Source organism: Protopterus annectens, chromosome 7.part0, assembly GCF_019279795.1.
Source record: "Protopterus annectens isolate FY-2018-M chromosome 7.part0, PAN1.0, whole genome shotgun sequence".
Lineage (NCBI taxonomy): Eukaryota > Metazoa > Chordata > Ceratodontiformes > Protopteridae > Protopterus > Protopterus annectens.
This window is the reverse complement of record NC_056739.1, coordinates 765,590,708-765,612,244: the sequence shown is the minus strand read 5'-3', so window position 1 is coordinate 765,612,244 and position 21,537 is coordinate 765,590,708. Positions and strand designations below refer to the sequence as shown.

At 38.2% G+C, this 21,537-nt stretch overlaps 1 protein-coding gene across 1 annotated transcript in view; it reads left to right on the top strand.

Moving 5' to 3' along the window:
* The window catches only part of LOC122806091 (extracellular calcium-sensing receptor-like), a 431,112-nt gene that overhangs the window by 388,978 nt on the left and 20,597 nt on the right, over nucleotides 1-21,537 (top strand). Inside the window, exon 4 of the mRNA XM_044076329.1 lies at nucleotides 18,985-19,108. Within this exon, the coding sequence (XP_043932264.1) occupies nucleotides 18,985-19,108 (124 nt within the window). The remainder of the gene's footprint in view (nucleotides 1-18,984; nucleotides 19,109-21,537) is intronic.

The following is a 21,537-nucleotide window of genomic DNA, read 5'->3' as shown; positions in this document are numbered from 1 at the left end:
TGAAATGTCTAAAATTAAAGCTTTTGCCATGCTTTGGATAGATTAACTCACAGAAAGATGAGGAAAAGCACACTATTTTACCACCCTAGATTAAGAAAATGGCTACTGTCATGTTTCTATGACAGAACATGTTAAAGAAAAGATGACTTTCTCAAGGCCAGATGGTATTTTTCAGTAGAAAGTATTACCTTTTGGCTTGTATGAGATCCCTGCCAAGAATGATAAAAGAATTTACACAGTACACTGCTGCTTATTTCAGTGATGTAATTCCCTACAGTGAGAATTGCGAAACCCACTTGCTGAAGGTACAAGCAGTTCTCGACTCAATCTAAGCAGGTTTGACAGACAACTCTTCCAGATGTGCCAGTGGTATGGAGGAAGGTATTGGGATATTTCACTGATCACAGACTGGTAAGGCTTCAATTGGGGGGAAGGTAGAGGCTAAAACATTATCATGGCATCACAGATTACTATAGAGGGGGTTGCTGCTTACTTTACCACCATCACCTGCCTCCTCAGAAATTTAACTCATTAACATCTGTAATACTGATCCTACTATCTGTTAATCACACATTAGCACTACTTACATGGGTTGCCTTGCCACATTCAAAACAGCACCTCTTGAAATAAAAAAACACACATAAATCATTTGTTCTGCTGTAACTTAATCATGGTACTTAATTTGCAGTATTCAGTACCATGGTTAAGCACACTAAATGTAAGAAAATTACTTTAAATTAACAAGAAATGCAAAAATTATGTTTTTTTTGTTCAGTTGTAAGGCTGAAAAGAAACCCTCACATTTTTTTTCAATTACAAGCACTTACTGTCCAGACCAATGGCAATCAGTATTGTGACACTTAATTAAATGACTGCTGACAGGCATTAAGGTGTAATCAAAGTAGGGGGCCCCATGAAGGTTAACTGGTCAAATGAAGCTGAGAAGGCAGTTCTAATGTTTAAGAATAATTTATGTTGGTGGGCTGTTGTAGCCACTTCTGAATTTAATAAAAATGTGTGGGGTTGGTATAATGGTTAAGGTGTTTACCTCACAAACACAAGATGTAGGGTTTGATTCCCATCTTTGGATGGGGAATTGGATAAGCTTAAAATGGCTGACAAGGGCAACTAGCCTAGTACATATCTATGAACTAAAGTATAGGACCAGTCACACACATTATTAGACATTGGTGCTGATATAATGGTTAAGATGTTTACTTTATAGACACAAAATACAGGGTTTGATTCTTGCTGCCTGGCTAGGCTTAAAAAGGTCCTTGGAGTCATTAGCCTTGTAAAGACCTATGAACTGATACCACTGATAGGGGAATAAGGGCTGCATTACCCCAGGAAGTGCATGGAGAAAAACACCCTATCCAGTATTTCAGTAGAAAGGTCATACCTCAGCAGAATATATATGCTAATGTAGAAAAGGAATGCCTGGGTATTAAATGGATAGTATCCACACTCTGCTACTTTATCCTGGGTACTCACATCTTCTCACAGCCCATGTCCATCTCAAGGGTTGTACATGGATTTCTGAGTGTGCAACCATATTATTTCTGTGTTGAACACACACCTGGTACAATATAGCCTACATACATTGACTTCATAGGTTGCTCATGCCCTGGGTCTGAACTGGGGAGGAAAGTGTAAGAGGGTACAATGTTTGCTAAGTCAGCACAGGTACACAACTCCTGAATTTATAGAATGAATGAATGTATCCTACACTGACAAAGTCAGATGCGATTTCCTTTAATTCTAAGCCCTTAGTTCTGAAATTGTAACCTGATCCTCTCAGAGGTCACCAGGCTGAAAAAGAGTTCTGAAGACTGTTTCAACAGAGATAAATGCACTGAAAAAGGGAAAAAAAGTTCAGTTGTGAGGAAAACCACTATGATGTTTCTTGTTGAGAAAATACTGTGTATTTCTGAGATTTTGACAGAAAGTATAGTTGTGTAGAACCTTCCCATAATTGTAGATGTCCTTGCCTTCACCACTGCAGTATTCAAAATTTATGGGACTCCCTGCTGTGGAAGCCCGTCATCCAGCCAGTCTACCAAAGCCTAGCATTGCTTTAAGGAATGCTGAATGTCACCTAAACACTCCTTGCATAGAGTAGGGCATAAAGGTGATATGCAGGCATACTATCCTCAGAACTGGTTGCCCCAGGAAGACCAGCAGTCCAAGGAAAACCAAAGAGAACCTGCACATCCATGAAGGAAAAAAGACTAGGGGGATGGAGAGAGGGAGTGAATACTGCAGTGGTGAAGGCAAGGACAGCTACTGTTATGGTAAGATTTTACACAACTGTACTATGTCCTTGCATTATTATTATTATTATTATTATTATTATTATTATTATTATTATTATTATTATTATTACAGTATTCAATATTAGTGGGAGATTGCCAAATAATATTGCCAAATTAAAGTCCCCTCCTCTGTCCTATACTTTTAGGAATCCTCTCTTCTCCAATTCCACACATACCTTTCTCCCTTTGCTCAGATATGCTTTCCTTAAGTCACCACATCCTCCACACCCCCTGCTTCCTCCATGTCTTCCTAATTCCCCTTCACTATGTCAGCTCATATTCCTCCAATGCTTGTCCAATTTTACCTACAAAACTAACCACCACACATAACCACCTACACCTTCAATCTTACTCACATTACCACTCTATCTCCTCCTCACTTTTTCAGCATAACCCTTTGCACCTATTCCACCCTAAGATCTTCTCCTCCACAATTAAGACACTGACAACTGAACTAATCTTAGATCTGCCTAAACTGATACCTTGCAAACCCAAATGGCTAAAGGGTATTTCCTTTAAAAACATAGTCCTAGCTGGAGATATCCATCCCAACTCTGGTCTTAGTCCCTTTATTAGCAACACCTGCACCTTATCCCCTTCCTCCCCCACAACACCCTAAATATCTTCACTATCAATGCCCAGAGTCTTAACAACAAAGTTCACCAATTTCAAGCCTGGTTAAGCCATAACCAACCAGACATCTTAGCCATCTCTGAAATTTGGCTCAAACCCCACATCTCCAACTCTGAGATCCTGCCCCCAGGATTTCATACTCTCAGAAATGAGCGACTAAATAAAAAAGGTGGCGGCTCAGCCTTAGTCTACTCGAACCTTCTTACTTTAATTCACCACCAAATTCCAATTCTTCAATTCAAGAACACTGAACTGACTACCAGACTACTAAAAATGAATAAACACAAGAATATCTGCATCATAGCCCTATATATCTCACCCAGTAACAATATCTCTACCCCCGAAAATATTCTCCTATGGGCATCTACTGAAATTAACTATGAAACATACATTCTAGGAGATGTAAATATTGACTGGAATAAAGTCAATAGTCTCCCTCCCTCCCTATCCATCAACCTCTATAAATTTACTCAGATAATCCTCCCCATCGCCCGACCTAACAAAATAACCCCCCCCTGGATCCACTATAGACTGGATCCTAGTTCTGATCCAAATAAAATAACCAACTCTGGCACAATTCCTGACACCATTAGCGGCAACCTCCCAGCTTTCATTCATCGCTCAACTAGCTCTTCCCCTTATCAGCATCAATACAGTCGCACTCACAACCTCAGTAGCTTCAACCCCACAACTTTCTCAAACATTCTCAAACAAATGAACTGGCAAATTCCTAACATCCTTCCTCTTGACAATGCTATGGACTACTTCAACTCTGTCTTCCTGGACATTTTCAACTCCCTAGCACCTTAAAAATACAAAAGGATAAAAATTAATACAATTCCTTGGCTATCTAAAGATACAAAACAAATTATGCACCAAAGGGACAAACTATGGAAGCTTTACCAAAACAATAAACTGCCTAATACCTTACTTCAATACAAACAACTCCGTAACCTTGCAAAACAACTAATTACCAAGGACAAAAAATCCTACTATATCAAGCTCCAGTCCAATAACAATAAAAACCCCAAGCAATTCTGGAAATCAATAAACTCACTCCTCAATCCAGGATCCAAGAATAACTCCTGTCCTGACCCAAGAAAATCTGACCTTGAACTAGGCTCTGAATTTAACTAATTTTTCATAGAAACTATTTCTGACCTCACCAAGACTTTTCTCAACAATAACCCACCTGCCCCTCACTCTTCTCCATCTAACTCCCCTAATAATCCTTCCCTTATGTTTATGCTGAAACCTGTCTCTACTAACTTTATAAAAATACTTCTGTCCAAACTTAAACCTTGCTCTAATGCTCCTAACAATATTCCCTCCTTCTTCCTAAAATGTGCTGCTAATGATATAGCTCTCCAAATCAGCATCACAATTAACAGATGTATAATGGAATCATATGTCCCCATACTCTGGTGCCAGCTTATATTCTTCCTCTTCATAAAGGAGGCAAAAACACTAGTATCTCAAATGTCTGCCCTATTGATGTGCTCTCACCTATCTCCAAAATCCTAGAAAAGTGCATCCATCTCCACCTTATGCCCTTACTGATCCAAAACAATCTTCTCACACCTACCCAACATGGTTTCCATCCAGGCCATAGCACTATAACCACTCTACTCTCATTCCTTGAAACAAAATATTAAGAAAACCCACCAAATGCTAGGTATGCTGTACAGGAATAATTGCTTTCTCTCTTTCTCTACTAGGCATACTCTGACCACTACTCATCTACTTCCTTCCTTATTATATGAGGCCCCTCTCTTAACTAACCTGTCCACCTCTATCACCTCCAAACTGGAAAACTGCTACAATAAAATCTCTAAATTTGCCACCAATTCCAAAACTTCTACCCATCATTGCCTTACCCAACGATCCCTAAATTGGCTTGAACTCCCAAACTACTTAGACATTCTCCAACTCACCACTGCACACAGACTTGTATTACACCCAACAAAATGCCCATCTTTAACAAATATCCTTCCCCCTTACACCCCCAACAGAACTCTCAGATCTGAACATCAAAACCTAGTTGCTATCCACAAACCCAAACATCCAGCTGGCCAACTTCTCCTCCTGTCTCACTAGGCAAAAATGGAACTCTCTTCCTTCCTCTCTAAGAACCATACCGAACTCAGAAAACTTCAAAATCCAGCTTTTCAAGCACCTGTCCACAAAATGGATATGCACCTGCCTTCACCCCGCCTAATCATTCCAAGTATATTGTCCCCAGGTAATTCTCTCTCTGGTTCCTAAGCTCTCTATAATCTCCCATAGCTAATTTCCTATGAGTGTTTCTTAGCACTCTTCAACTCTTATATCTACTTATCACAAGACTCTACTTTGTAAATATTGTAAATAGCTTCCTACTTTAAAAGTGTGCATGTAAAGTGCATCCACATTTACTCAAATGTTTGTATGTAAACTGTTTTCACACCAAATACATGAGTGTTTGCTCTAATGAAACTATATAACCCATAAGATCACCCACAGTGATTTTTGTTGACTATGCGTGTCACTGAATGTACTTATTTGTAACTATTATATAATGTAAGTTCTACACTTTTGTATCTTTGTATTCTCGACTGTATAATGTATCTTGGAGCTTTTCTCCCCGGGCCTCCACTGAAAATGGGTCATTTTGGCCCAGTGCACTTCCCTGGTAATCAAACTGGAAATAAATAAAATAAATAAATGAGAAGAAACTTGGGAGGAGGAAGCAGCAGGACAGCCCTCTAAGAAGCCATGAACAATGCCATTAGCAAAAAGCTCTAGCTCCAGAGATATCATCCAGCTTGTAGTGTTTGATAAAAGTATGCACAGAAGTCCAGGTAGCTGCTTCAAGAATAGAATTAGTGTTTGACCCTCGAAAAAACCACCAGAAGAAGCCACAACTCTAGTAGAATGAGCCTTTACAGAAGAAGGAAGGCTCTCACCATGAAAAATGTAACAAAAACAAATAGCCTTTGAAATCCAAGTAGAAATAGTTTGGTTGGAAACAGCCAATCCTAAAGACCTAGGATGAAAGGAAAGAAATAACTGATCAGAGTTTCTGATACCTTTAGTCTTATCCAAATAAAATCTGAGCTGTCTATGCACATCTAAGGTATGTAGCACCCTCTCACTATCAGATTGCAGAGAGGGGAAAAAAGTAGGCAAATTTATAGACTAAGTGACAACTCATTAACCACCTTGGGCATAAAAGGATTGCTATTTAAGGACACCCTGTCCTCATGGAATATCAAAAAAGACAGCCAAGCCATAAGGGCTTGCAACTAAGACACCAGTCTGACAGAAGTAAGACCTAACAAAAGAATTGTCTTCTAAAAACAATGTTGCAAGGAGGCTGAAACAGCAGGCTCAAAAGGAGCCTGAGTCAATTTTTTCAGAATGAAAGTAAGATCCCAGAGAGGAGGAGCAGGCTTCCTACGAGCTCTAATATTAAGAATGCCTTTAAGAAATTGCTTAGCCTCAAATCTAGAAGGCAAAGGAGGAGTAAAAGGCAGACAAGAAGAAAGAGCTGATAAGTGGGCCTTAATATAAGAATAGACCAAACCAGCACTGAGCAACTCGCACAAATAAGAAAGAACCAAAGGAACATCCAGAGTAAATGGGTCCAGGTTATGACAGACACACCAAATAGAAAACCTCTTCCATTAGTTAAGTAGGATTTCTTAGTAGTAGGTTTCTTGCCTCCTGCAGGACCTGCATGTCCTCAAAAAAAATGTCTATGAGGAATCAAAACCCTATCACCCACAGTGTCAGCAGAAGCGTGGACAGGTGGGGATGGATGAACTATCCCTTGTCTTGTCTGAGTAGATCCACCCTTTGAGGTAACTTGTGATAATTGCCCTTGGCTAGATGCAGAAGTAAAGGGAACCAGTGCTGTCACAGCCAAAAGGGAGTCACCAACAAGATTCTGGGTGCATCCTGTTGAATCTTGAACAGGACTCTCAGAATGAGAGGAAGGGGAGGGAATGTATAAAGAAACATCCCCTTCCAAGAAAATGAAAGGGCATCTACCTTCCACACCAGAGGACCTGGGACTCTGGCACAAAACAGAGGAAGTTGTCTGTTCAGATGGGAGGCAAAGAACTCTACTTGAGGAGTACCCCACTGGTGACCGTGTACAATGTCCAGAAACACATCCTTGTGAAGCATCTATTTGTGGGATTGAATAGTGTCTGCCACAATGTTGTGATGTGAAGGGATATAAACTGCCTGAAGAGTCACTTGATACTTGATAGCCAGATCTCATATCAGAAGTGCCAGCCAGCAAAGAAGGTAAGATCTTGTTCTCCCGTTTGTTGATTAACCACATAATTGTGGTATTGTCTGTGAATACCTTGAGAGGCCCTGGAGGGAAAAAGAGGATGAAAGGCCTGAAGAGCCAGCATAAGAGCTCTCATCTCTTTGATGTTGATGTGCTCCTTCTGCTGATGAGGCAACCACACTTCCCGTACCTTTAGGGAGCCAAACATTGCTCCCCATCACACATTTGAAGTCTGTGAGCAGATCCTGTGAGGGAAGAAGAGGATGAAAAGGGAGCCCTGGATTCAGACAACTGCTGAATCCACCATAAAAGTTCCTTCTTAAGACAGGGAAGAAGAGGAACTGTAAAGTCTAGAGGATGCACATGTTGAAGCCACATCGACTTCAGAAATCACTAGAACTTCCTCATGTGGAGTTTGGCCAGAGGGAGCATTAGAATGGTGGAAGCCATGAAACCCAGAGCTCTCAGAAACTCCCTGGCTGTAATGGAGGTCAGGGGAAGGAGTTTGAAAGTAAGAAACGAGAGTTAAGGCCTTTGGAGGATACAAGGATGCCAGCATAGGCACCATCTGAATCCTGCAACCCAGAAAGACATGATTCTAAGGAGTCAGGGAAGACTTTTTGAAGTTTATTGTGAAACCCAGACTCTAAAGAAGAGAAATGGCAAAAACAAAGATTTTGGAAAAGGACCTCTGGAGAGGATGCTTGAATCAGCAGGTCGTATGAGTGAGGAAATATTTGGACCCCTTGAAGCTTGCAAAAAACAATCATAGTAGCGAGGGATTTGGTGAACACCCTTGGGGAAGTAGAAAGGCCAAAGAGCAAAGCACAGAACTGAAAATGCTAGGAAGCAACAGGGAAATGCAAACATTTCTTGAAAAGAGGATGGATCAAAATATGGAGATAAGCATCTTTGAGATCCAGAGATACCAGAAAGCCCTGAGGGAGGAGAGGAAACAGGGTCTGAAGAGACAACATCTGAAAGGAAGGCACTTTCAGAAAAGGGCAAGGTCTAGAATAGGTCTTCAAATACCCTCTTTTCTGGGCACTAGAAATATTATTGAATAAAACCCCTTCCCCCTCTGGGATACAGGCACCTCTTGAATAGTACCCTGATACAAGAGATCTCAAAGAACCTCTGGGAAAAAGGGAAGTTGTTCCTGAGGAGGCTCAGGAATGCCATAAAAAGAGGATGGGAAATCCACACCATGAAATACCCCTGACGAATGATTGACAGAACCCAAGAATCCTTGGTGATGTGAAGCCAAAAAGGAAGAGAAAGAGAAAGGCAAAGAAAAACAGGAATGTGGCTGGGAACAGGTGGATAGTCAAACAGCACCTGGTTTGTCAGGAAAGGAAGGCTTTTGAATCCCTGCAGTCTGAGTGGCCTTAGCAGGAGGAGCCCGTTTACCACCCTTTTTACCTTTAGCAGGAGGGCGAGGTTGCCTGCAAACAAAGGCTGACTTAGAAGGGTAGTTTCTCTGAAATGTTTGCACAGGAGAAACAAACACATGTTTAAGTTCCTGTAAGGCCTTCCCCTTCTCCTGAAGAGACTTAAACAAATGAACATCCACTTTCCCAAACAAAAGTTTATTATCCAGAGGAGCATCCATCAACTTAGTCCTAATATCATCAGGCAAAGGTTGAAGCCTAAGCCAAGCATACCTCCTCATTACTGAACCAAAAGCAGCAGCCCTAGAAGATGCATTTGCTGCATCATAGTTACATTTGATAGAATGATGAGCTACTTGACAGGAAGTCCCTAGTAAGGAAGGAGCAGAAGGTTTACTCTCAGAGTCTAGAAGATCAGAAAAATGCTGACAAGCCTGAAAAAGAAGAGCCAACACATACTGTCTGATAATTAATAGCCCTAAAAGCCAGGGTAGCTGAAGTATAAACCTTCTTACCCAGCTTGTCCGTGGTTCTGCTGTCCTTGTTAGAAGGCAGTAACTTGGACAAAAGAAGCAACTGAGATGGCTTATCAGAGGCTACAGACACCACAGAGGGGTCAGTAGCAGGACTTCTGAACAAAAAGAAACAATCATCAGGCATCCTATAAAACCTATCAGACTTCTTGGGAGCAGGGAGCAGAGAATCAGGTGCTTTAGAGGCATTGGAAAAAACATTCAGTAAAGCAGCCAAAACAGGAGGAATAGCCACAGGTTTAAGAGGAGTTCATCTGCAGTAACTCATAGTACCTCCTATGGATATCACAGACCTGGGCACAATCCCACTTAAAAAATTCCATCATCCTAGACATTGTGTCCCCAAAGGAAATTTCCACAGAAGGAATATCTGGACTATTAGATTTCTCCTCCTCAGACCAGTAGTCTAAATAAGAAGGAATCTGGGTAGAATAAGTAAGGGATTCTTCATCAGAATCCAACTCTTCCTCGGAAGAATTCAGTTCTTTTGGCCTTTTAAGTGTAGAAGAGGACCAAGGAGGAGCAGGAACAGAAACCCCTTGAAAAGGTCTTAATGACATTAAAGCATTAAATAGCCCCTGAACAAAGGCCTGCCACTCGCTTTGTGGATCCCTAGGAGCAGAAGAAACATGTTCAGTTTTCTGTTTCTTTTTTAAGGGAATGTCCACCCTAGAAAACTGAGAAGGTTCACACTTAAGACGGCATTTCAGAACCATAGTAGTAACTTCTTCCTTAAGTAGACCCTGTGGAACTCCCCTAGATCCTCCATAAACAATCAACCGTGATTCCCCCTGAACATCCGAAATGGAAGCCTGAAAAGCCGCGTCAGACATGTTCCTCACCAGATCTTAGCCAGCAGAGAAATCCTACAACACAGCCAGCCAAGCCTCCAGGTTTATAACAACCTTGGGAGAAGCAGCATTTGGACTGATGGCAAAGAAGTTCTGAGGATGGTATGCTTGAGCATCACCTTTATGCCCTATGCTACATGAGGAGTATTTAGGTGACATTGAGCATACCTTAAATCAATGGTAGGCTTTGGTAGAATGGCAAATTTGGTAAAATTGATCCTATAGGTTTTCATATGCCTTAGTTTCAGCTGTAGTTCAGTTTTAGCTCAGCCGTCCTACCTTTGTTGTTTTCATTTTATTTTACGTGGCAGTTGCATAGAATATTTTGTGTAATTATGATTATCATGTCATGTTTTATGCATCTATGCCTTTATGGCATATAGTGTTACCACTAAGTGTTTGCTAGTATAAAAACTAGAAGATATTCACTTTATTTTGCTTTGTTTTGTTTTTGTTGATATGAAAGCGCGTTTCACAAAGGAAATGCTCTGGATCAGCTGTTTGCCATACATGGGCAAGACTTCCTTAAGAATGATATACGGGCTACATTCACATCAATTATAAACGAAGTTCGTATTTCTTTTATGCTGATTTTGAACATGATCACCTTATTTCATTTTATACTATAAAGCTATGACAACACATGGCATCGTACCTATGCACTCATCAGTATAAATACTAAGAAATATTTATTTGTCTTTATCTTGTTTTGTCGACATGACAATACAACTCAATTAATGATGTTATACTCTGAATGAGCCTTTTCCAAACATGGGCATGGCTTCCACAAGAATGATTAATGAAGTATATTGATACTAATTATGGATGTTATGCTTACTCTTGATGATAACTTGCCCATGAGGTCTTAGTTTATGAAAAGTTACTAGTCTATGAAAAGTCACTAGGATTATCAATGTTCTGAATGTTTTATCCAGGTTTTTGGTTGAGATTTAGCCTGGTTAATGTTGAATTTTTGTTGAATTTTTGATGAATCTTTCTTAATTATACACTAATTTATGTTTAACTTAATTGCATAATTGAAATTAATGTCTTACTATATAAGATGGTCATATCTTGTGTAATTTGTAACCTGAAGAAGCGCAATCTACATTGCGTGAAAGCGCTCGTTCTTGTTTTAACAATAAATGTCTTTTAATTTACTTCGTGGTGGTTTCAAGCATTTTTCAGCTTCGTTCCTCTACCTTTGATGTAAGAAACCTTTGGATGATCGGTCTTTGTTTTTTGCTGTTGGTGTTTCTGTTTTTGCTTCTGACCGGTTTTCACACGATGGATACGCAGAACATTGAATTAGATTACAACCCAGTAAGTACGATGGCTAATGAGAACTGGAACTGCCTTTTTTACCAGAAGGATAATCCGCTACTACATATGGACATTAACGGTGAAGCTCACACTAGTCCATCTAATACGAACGAGAATATGTATGAGTTTTTCGGAAGCCTGAGAGCTTTAGAAAATGATCTGTATCGCCTGCATAGGCTAGTCTGGCAGAGAAGGCATTTACAAGCGTGCCTACATTTCAAGGTTATCCCCCGCGGCATGCGTGTCCTATGCATGCCGACCTACGGGGATAGCCATCCCGAGCTACTTCGACAATGGCAAAAGCTGAATATCGATTTTGGAAACAGATACATCCAGCTATTATTGGATTACTTTACACCGATTGAAGCGGAGCTTCTTACTAAGGTAGAGGAACAGTATAATTCACTTACCACTATTTATCAGACTGAGTTTTGCAAATCTAAAGTGCAAGCCATGAATAGACAGTTGTCTTTATACAGTGGCAAATTGGAACAAACAAAAATCAGAAAACTGAAACGTGACTGTGAGGATTTTTGCCTCGGCCGTATTTTCATATGGCCGAGACCTGGTTTGAATAATAAGCCACGTCCTGAACAAATAGTAACAGCCTCTAGTTCCACTAATAATAACATTGTGACTGTACAGAATGAAATGATTGACAATAGATTGCAGTTAGACAGTGCCATCAATGAGGTATCTGATCCATCTGACACACCTGTGGCTTCTCTACCCTGCAATCAGCAGGGATTTGTTCCACAAAGCACCTTGGGTGCGAAACCTAAAACTGTTGGTCTAAACACTAAGTTCATGGCACCTGTGCCCTTAAATTTTCCCCTCCCCTACAAAGAAGCAGTGCGTACTCGCTCCACCAGTCGGGGAAGGGGAAAAAGGAAATTATCGGGAGAGACATCGCAACAAAGAAGAAGGATGAAAGTATAAACTGTTTGTTTTTTAATTTATCAACTAGATCATTTACATCAAATGAACAGGATATACTGAACAAGGGTTTATCATTTATCCCCTCAAAACATAGTATTATATCTGATACCTTAATAGGTTTGCGTAAGTTTTGTAGGAAACTTTCCCTTAAGGTGTTATTCAAGGACAATTCATCTAACCTTGTAAATAACCAACGTGATGTTACTGCTTGTAGGAAGAGAAGTACCTTTATGCCCCCACCTGTACAATCTGTTGAATGTTTTTTGAAAACGTGCGAACGGGACTTTTACCTTTACTATGATTGTCATGAAAAAAAAAACATCTTCGTTAATTTAAGTGCGATAGAGGGATCTGAGTTGCAAAATCTATGTAATGATTATAGTCTTGTTTTTAAACCAGCAGATAAGGGAGGGGGCATTGTTGCCATGGACACAATCTTTTACCAGCAGCTAATGTTGAACATGCTGAATAATGACAGTGCATATAAGGAAATAGAGAAATCGGGTGTAAAATCAATAATACAGTATGTTTCTGATACTTTGTATGATATGTTAATGACCAGATCTATTGACAAATCTCTTTATGACTTCCTGATGATAGATTTTCCTTTGATACCTATAATCAAAGGGTTGCCCAAGCTACACAAGGGCAAACATCCACCCCCATTGCATCCCATTGTATCAGGTGATCACTGGGTAACACAAAATATATCTTCATATATACAAACTAGATTGGGAGTGCTTGTTAAGAAAGTACCCACTATACTACTTGACTCTTTTAGATTGTTGGATGACCTGAAATTGGACATGGTGAAAAATAATATAAAATATGAAACCTTGTTAGTAACACTAGATATTGAGAGTCTTTTCACCAATATTCCTAATGAATATGGTGTAAATGCAATAAGAACTCACATGACAGAACTAAAAATTGATAATGTTGAGATCATGAATATATGTTGTATGTTGGACCTTGTCCTGAATAACAACATTTTCCTCTATGAAAACAAGGTATATGCACAAACATGGGGGGTGGCCATGGGCACCCCCTGTGCTAATGCATATGCCAACCTTGTTGTTTTTGAGTGGGAAAAGGAACACATCTTTAACGATCCCAGGTTTGAAAATGTCGTCTTATATAGACGTTTTATAGACGACATTTTAATATTGTGGAATGGGGATGAAGCAACTTTAAATTCATTCATCAACTATATGAATAGCACTACTTCCTTTTTCAAATTCACTCATGAATTTTCTAAGTTTAATATTAATTTTCTAGATATCACTATCAAGAAAGACACTAAATGTGAATTAGTAACCACGCTTTATAGAAAATCCTGCTGGAGGAATGGGATCCTCCATTACAGCAGTTTACACCCGCGCCATATCTTTCAAAATATAGTAAGGAACCAGATGAGCAGGATATTGAGAATATGTAGTGACTATTCAGATGCTCTTGACTTAATTAATACTCAGAAGAAATATTTTATAGCTAGGGGTTATCCCTTGAAACTGATAGATGATGTGTTGAAATCTATACTTGATAATGCCATCCCCCAGATTAAATTCTCCAAACCCCATATAATAAAAAACGGGATTCAAAAAGTACAATATGATATAAAATATACTAGTGATGTGCAGCATTTAACCAATATAGTGAGAGGAAATTGGAAAATCTTGCGATCAGATATAATAGTTTCAGAAATACTTAGTGAAAAACCAGTTTTCAGATACACGAATTGTTTGAATTTAAAAAGGTTGCTATGTAAAGAAAGACTAGACATTACATCCATTGATGTTAGGTCTCAATTGAAAACAGGCACTTTTCCATGTGGAAAATGCTCGCTTTGCGGATACATTATTAAGAAGAGTGGCTCCAATGCTTTAGGTATTGAACTAAGTACAAAATCTACGTTCTATGCAACTTGTAACACCAGAAATGTTATCTATTTAGCTACTTGTAACCTTTGCGATAGTTATTATATGGGATTGACTTCACGTAGACTTAGAGATCGGATATATAACCACGTCTACGACATAAGAAGAAACAGCACTACTAATGCATTGGCTATGCATTGTAACATCCATCCTAAACATAGCTTTGTGTTCCAGGTCTTACAAATAATAGATCCGAATAGAAGGGAAGGTGACCATATGAACACCCTGGAAACCTTCGAACTTAGATGGATCTTAAGATTGAAAGCCCATATACCACCTGGTCTAAATACTGTGGTCAATATCTGACCAGCTTTGCTAGGTCCCACTTGATTTACTATCCTGTTACTCACATCTTTAAATGAATAAATAATGTGTTATATTGTGTACACTCTATAAGTAATATTTCTCTATGAAGACCTTCAGCTCTGTTCTAAGCTGCCTATCATGGTTAGCTTTTAGGTACTTCATACTTCTCGCCTGATGATCGTAATATATGTCCTATGAATATCCATTGCTGATATTAGTTGATATTTTTAGCAACAATGATATGGCTTGTTTATAATATGTCTATTATTTTGGCATGTTTGCCAGCACATTCAGATATTCCACTGTATACGGAACTACCTAGGAATCAATTATTACATGATTTTGACTCTTAGTATGATATTGATTCTAATAGATGCCAATATATATTTTTGTTTAACTTAGAATGTTTGTATATTTTATACAACCATCTTGGTTTTTAATTCAGTTGTTTTGTCTGCAATATAGTTTTACACAGCTTGTCGCTCTCCTTGAGCACAATCGTTTACTATAGGCGTGTGTATTTGACATTAATGATTTTTAACATTTTATATATAGCATGATATTTTATAATATTGGGTTTGTACATATAAATTGATATTTACTTGATTATTTATTTATTTACAACATATATTCATATATTTTATTTATATTCTACACATATTGTTTCACAGTAGAGGTTTATCTTGTATCATTCAACACGTATAAGTGATCTTGTATCATTATTATTGTATTATTATAGATCTTCCTTCAATGACAGAGTCTACATGAGATGAAATTGATCCTATAGGTTTTCATATGCCTTAGTTTCAGCTGTAGTTCAGTTTTAGCTCAGCCGTCCTACCTTTGTTGTTTTCATTTTATTTTACGTGGCAGTTGCATAGAATATTTTGTGTAATTATGATTATCATGTCATGTTTTATGCATCTATGCCTTTATGGCATATAGTGTTACCACTAAGTGTTTGCTAGTATAAAACTAGAAGATATTCACTTTATTTTGCTTTGTTTTGTTTTTGTTGATATGAAAGCTGCTTCACAAAGGAAATGCTCTGGATCAGCTGTTTGCCATACATGGGCAAGACTTCCTTAAGAATGATATACGGGCTACATTCACATCAATTATAAACGAAGTTCGTATTTCTTTTATGCTGATTTTGAACATGATCACCTTATTTTATTTTATACTATAAAGCTATGACAACACATGGCATCGTACCTATGCACTCATCAGTATAAATACTAAGAAATATTTATTTGTCTTTATCTTGTTTTGTCGACATGACAATACAACTCAATTAATGATGTTATACTCTGAATGAGCCTTTTCCAAACATGGGCATGGCTTCCTCAAGAATGATTAATGAAGTATATTGATACTAATTATGGATGTTATGCTTACTCTTGATGATAACTTGCCCATGAGGTCTTAGTTTATGAAAAGTTACTAGTCTATGAAAAGTCACTAGGATTATCAATGTTCTGAATGTTTTATCCAGGTTTTTGGTTGAGATTTAGCCTGGTTAATGTTGAATTTTTGTTGAATTTTTGATGAATCTTTCTTAATTATACACTAATTTATGTTTAACTTAATTGCATAATTGAAATTAATGTCTTACTATATAAGATGGTCATATCTTGTGTAATTTGTAACCTGAAGAAGCGCAATCTACATTGCGTGAAAGCGCTTGTTCTTGTTTTAACAATAAATGTCTTTTAATTTACTTCGTGGTGGTTTCAAGCATTTTTCAGCTTCGTTCTGAGGATGGTATGCTTGAGCATCACCTTTATGCCCTATGCTACATGAGGAGTATTTAGGTGACATTGAGCATACCTTAAAACAATGGTAGGCTTTGGTAGAATGGCCATACAACGAGCCTCTATGGCAGGGGATTCTCATAAGTTATGAATACAGCAGCTGTGAATGTAAGGACATGTATTGTTATACACTTAAAAGCTGATGTTGCTGACTTAAAAGATAGCTACTGTTAACTTAAATATGGCTGCTGTGTACTTGATAACACTGCTACTGGAAATAAAAGCTCTGCTACAAGTGAAAACTCAGCATGTGCATGCATAAAATACAATGAATAAAAGGCACCTGGCGAACCATTTTCAGGACTCAGAAGTTCCCAGCAAAGAACTGTGCTCCGTGTTGCTTTCAGACTGTTCTTTATTGTACTGAAAAAACAAAATATGAGACAGTTTTATGTTTCTGTACTGCTGAAGAGAATCATTCTTATTTTGTCTTAAAACAATCTTCATAAATTATACTGAATCACGTTGAACTATCTTGCTGGCATTACAGTCTTCGGTGTAAAAGGACCTATGTCTGCTATAGGCTGTTGAATGCCTTTTTTTCTTTTTTTTAGTGAAAGTATATTTTTTTTTTACAAAAGTTCCCTTTCCCTGGAAAGGTCAATAAATTCACTTATTTTCAAGTGCAGTACTAGTCAGGTGTTACAGGTGTCAAATGAATGAACTTTGTTTGGGGCAGGTAAGCGGGGTTTGGTTGCTAATGCAGAAAATATAATAGAAGTTTATAATGGATAATTGCTAGTGAGTTTGTCTGAAACACAAAACATCAAGCAAAATCACTGCAGATTACCATTAATCACTACTAAAATCATCGTAAAAAAAGTAATTGCAAATATAAGCCAATAGGTTGCATTTGTGCTTACAAAAAGTAAAACAAAAAACAACAACTTTTCACATAGAGGGGTATTGCTCCTATGCCCCCCAGTATGAGGGCTCTGCCTTACACACCCAAAATTAAATATACTAACTATAGTATGTATCTAATGTGGGTCCACTTTTAAATTTCAAAATACTAGAATCTCGAGTTTGGAGATACCGAACTCAAAACATCGAGATTTGGGTATCTTGAAACTGAAAAGTGAACAAAATAAACAAGTAAAATAATGTTTTTGCAGGGGGGCAAGCCCCCCCTACACCCCACACCCCCCTACGTTAATTTACCAACTCCAAGATTGTGCTACAGTGAAGAGAATTGTAAGTGAAACGGAAGCATTACCGTTCTCTTCACTGTAGTGCGATCTCGGATTTGGTATATTTAAATAGGGGGGTGTGGATGGTGCAGGGGGGATTGCCCCCTGCAAAAACATTATTTTAGCTCTCTTTCTTTTTTATTTTGCTCACTTTTAAGTTTCAAGATACTAAAATCTCAATGTTTTGAGTTCGGTATGTCAAAACTCAAGATTTTGGTATTTCGAAATTTAAAAGTGGACTCATCCAATGCATATATATTGCATATGAATATACCGTATATTATAATAAATATATTAATATATATGCAGATAAGGAAGGCACAATGTCACAGTGGATGGCACTGTCGCTTCATAACAAGAGCTTTCCTGGTTTGATTCTTGCCTGGGTTACCTTCTGTGTTGAGTCTGCATGTCCTCCCTGTGTATGAGTGCGTTTCTTCTGTATGCTCTGGATTCCATCTACATTCCAAAGACATGCAATAGGTAGATTGGAGACTATAAATTGTCCATAGGTGTGAGTGTGTGGTATGGAAGAACAACAGCAGCAGGATTAGCCACCTGGTGATGTGAACCTTGGCTCCACCTGGTGATGTGAACCTTGGCTCTAAATGATTGTCACTGTTTAAGTGACACACTGACCCCATGTGCAAAAAATGGTAGAAAGGGGTTGTGAATGGATGAATGGGTATATATACACACACACACACACACACACACACACACACACACATATATATATATATATATATATATATATATATATGGGATCCGGACACATGCTCAACTAGCATATGTCCGAATCACAAAACATCGAAAACACATACACGAAAGCGCTTAACATCAACAAGCACTTTTGTGAATGTGTGCCTGTTTCTTGGATCGGACTACAGTGCGGGTAAGGGAAAATTCCCTTTTCCTCACTGTAGTGCAATCTCAGAGTGAGAATAATAAAGTAGAGGGGGTGTGAGGGTTCACCCCCCTGCAAAAACGTAGATTTTTTTTTTTGAGCTACACATACAAGGAAGTGTTTTTCTATGTTAAGCGCTTTTGTGTATGTGTGTTAAATGTTTTGTGATTCGGACATATGCTAGTTGAGCATGTGTCCTAGACCCATACATACATACATATATATATATATATATATATATATATATATATATATATATATATATATATATATAGTTAAGACAGTGTGCATTAGAGTTAAAGGAAGGGCTAAGTAAGGGGGCAGCTATAGTATTGTGCATGCATGTGTTGATGAATGTGATGTGTGTCTGAGTGTCTGATGTAATGGTAGTGTTACAGAAAGGCTTTTTTAAAATAAGGTCCAATGTAAGAGTTAGCATGCATTACTAACATGAGCACAGTGATGTTGCAGCTCTTAGGGCACAATGCTGCTGCTGTCCCTGAGCTGCAAGGCTTTAGAAATTAAATAATGGTGTATCCAAAGTTTACACTTCTTTCTTCCAGGTGCCTCACTCTTTCTGCAGTGAAAGCTGTCAAACTGGCTACAGAAAGGCCTCTCAAAGTGGACAACCTTTGTGCTGTTTTGACTGCTTACCGTGTTCTCAAGGAGAGATTGCAAACCAGACTGGTAAGTAGAAATTCTACCATCAATAAATCAATTGGCTAATATCATAACTACTGGAGAAAAATGCATGTTTAAAGACAAAATGTGTAGAAAAGACACAATCTGTACTCAGTCTTTGAAGTAACGTAGGCAACAGAAAGCAGCAGGCATAGACCAGTTGCTCATTTAATTTTCTTATAGAAGGTGCTAAAATCCAAGACAAAACATTTAATATGATAGACTCTATGCACACTCATTTAACTATTCACTTCATGATGTAGTCATCAGAAAAAAAAAATCACACTCTAACTATAATCTCTAACCTTGGTGAACCCTGCCCAGCACTTTTTCTGATCTAATGAAAAATCTAAGGCACCACTGATTCTTATACTTATCAGAAATAAATTCTATACTCATATCCATGCTTTTTAAATGGAACATTCAGCATTAGTCCAGTCCCAGTTTTTAGCTCTCGTAAGAAAGTGATGCTGCATGCTCCTCCTAATGTCTGGCTCACCACACAAACTAAATACTTCCCTCCTATTCCCCACTACAAAAAAGCAAACTATGCTCTCTGGATGTCCAGTGAAACAAAGAGTCAAATCCTGGACCAAATGAAAAAATTAACTAACATTTGCATTCAAATCCTTACATATTTCTCCCAGAAATCATTGCAAAAGGCTATAATTACCAAAAGAAGGTAACAATTCAGACTTAAATTCATATAGACCCATTTCAATTTCAAATCATGATTGCAATGTTTCTACATTGAGGCTGGCTAAGAGAATGGCAATGATAATGCCAACACTGATAGATATGGATTAATATGAATTTCTGGAGGGGAGGCCAACATATAACAGCAAAGAACAATGGTGATCCAGTGGGTAGCAGAATGTAAAAAATTACCACTGTTCATGGGTCTGGTAAAAAAAAATGCCACTGTTGGTGGGCCTTGATGTAGAGAAAGCATTCAATAGTGTCAACTGGAACTTTATGATGAGGGCAATGAAAGCATTTGCACACTCTGGCAGAATTATGTGGTTAATTAGGAGGCTATATGAAGGGTCAGAGTCAAGAATTAAGGTAGGATGATTCCTGTCTAACAACCTGAGTTTAGCAAAGGAACAAGACAGGGGTGTCCTCTTTTCCCTGTGTTACTTGCTTTATAGGGTCATAGGTAAGTACTAGGCTAGCTGCCCTTTCCTTTTGTGGGCCATTTTTAAGCCTACCCAACTTCCCTTTTTGTGCTCGTCATAACCTATCCCATTTTGGTTATAGATTGGCCTCATCCATCCTGTAGAACAGAGAGCTGTGTTGTACCTTTAAGAAGCATTTCCAGGGACTGAACATGCATATAAATAGCAAGCATGTGCTAGCCTCAGTGCCATTTTGAGAGTGCAACCAGAGAGTGAGCATGTATGAGTGCAATAGCTAGTTTGTTTATAAGTTTATCTAAGTTAAAGTTATTAAGCCTGAATCCTGATGTGTTTGTACATAATAAAGCTGCTTGAACAGAACCCACAAAAGCTTGTCTGTTTTATCATGACTGGATGAGTGACATGGTTTCAAAACCAGGATTCCAGACACTGCTTTTCAGAGCTATGAAATGCAGGGTTAATAGTGAAAGCAAACTAAGAGAACAAAGCACAAAAATGGGCCAAAATGAACAAAAGGTAATGAAAACTTGCATGAACAATTTATTTTATAAAAAAGATAAAACGAAGCATTACAAGGGCCCAAACCGCATTATTAAACAAGTGAGAGATGCAAAAGGTTTATTAATTAAACAAAATATTTAAAATTAAGATATTTGATAAAACAAGCATGTTTAAAGCAAAATGGGCATGTTTAGAGTAAGACGAGCACAAGAAAGTATAATGGGCATGAAAAAAGATTAAACAAACAAAATAACTATAATAAGGGCAAAGAAGGGCACATTAAGCATAAATAAAGCAAGGCAATTGCAATTTTTTTGGCAAATTACTGTGTTTTGGCATAAACTACTATTTTACATTGTATTCAGGGCACAACTAGAGCTATTTGAAGCATCTCAAAGTGTGCAAACATGCTTACAGTGTGTGTTTATTACTTTGCATTTATTCCAAAGAGTGTATTTGTGTACAAAGTGCAACTATTTCATGAAGTACAGTAAAAATACAGCCATTTCAAAAAGTTTCTTTTGCTGTGTGTATCTATTCACAACGTGCTGCCATTACAGATTGTCTCCTGCACTGTAAAGAGTTATTTAGCAAAGCACAGCTATTTTGGGAAAGTTTCAGTGTGCTGTGTACTGTTTATTCGCAAAGTGCAATTACTTTGAAATTTTTCTTACTCTGAGCTTCTTCTGCCCAGTTCATTCACACAGTGCAGTTATTTGAAATGTTTCTTACACTGATAAGAGGTGATATTTTACAGTACAGTAATTTCAAGAGTATTATTGTGCCCAGGGAGAC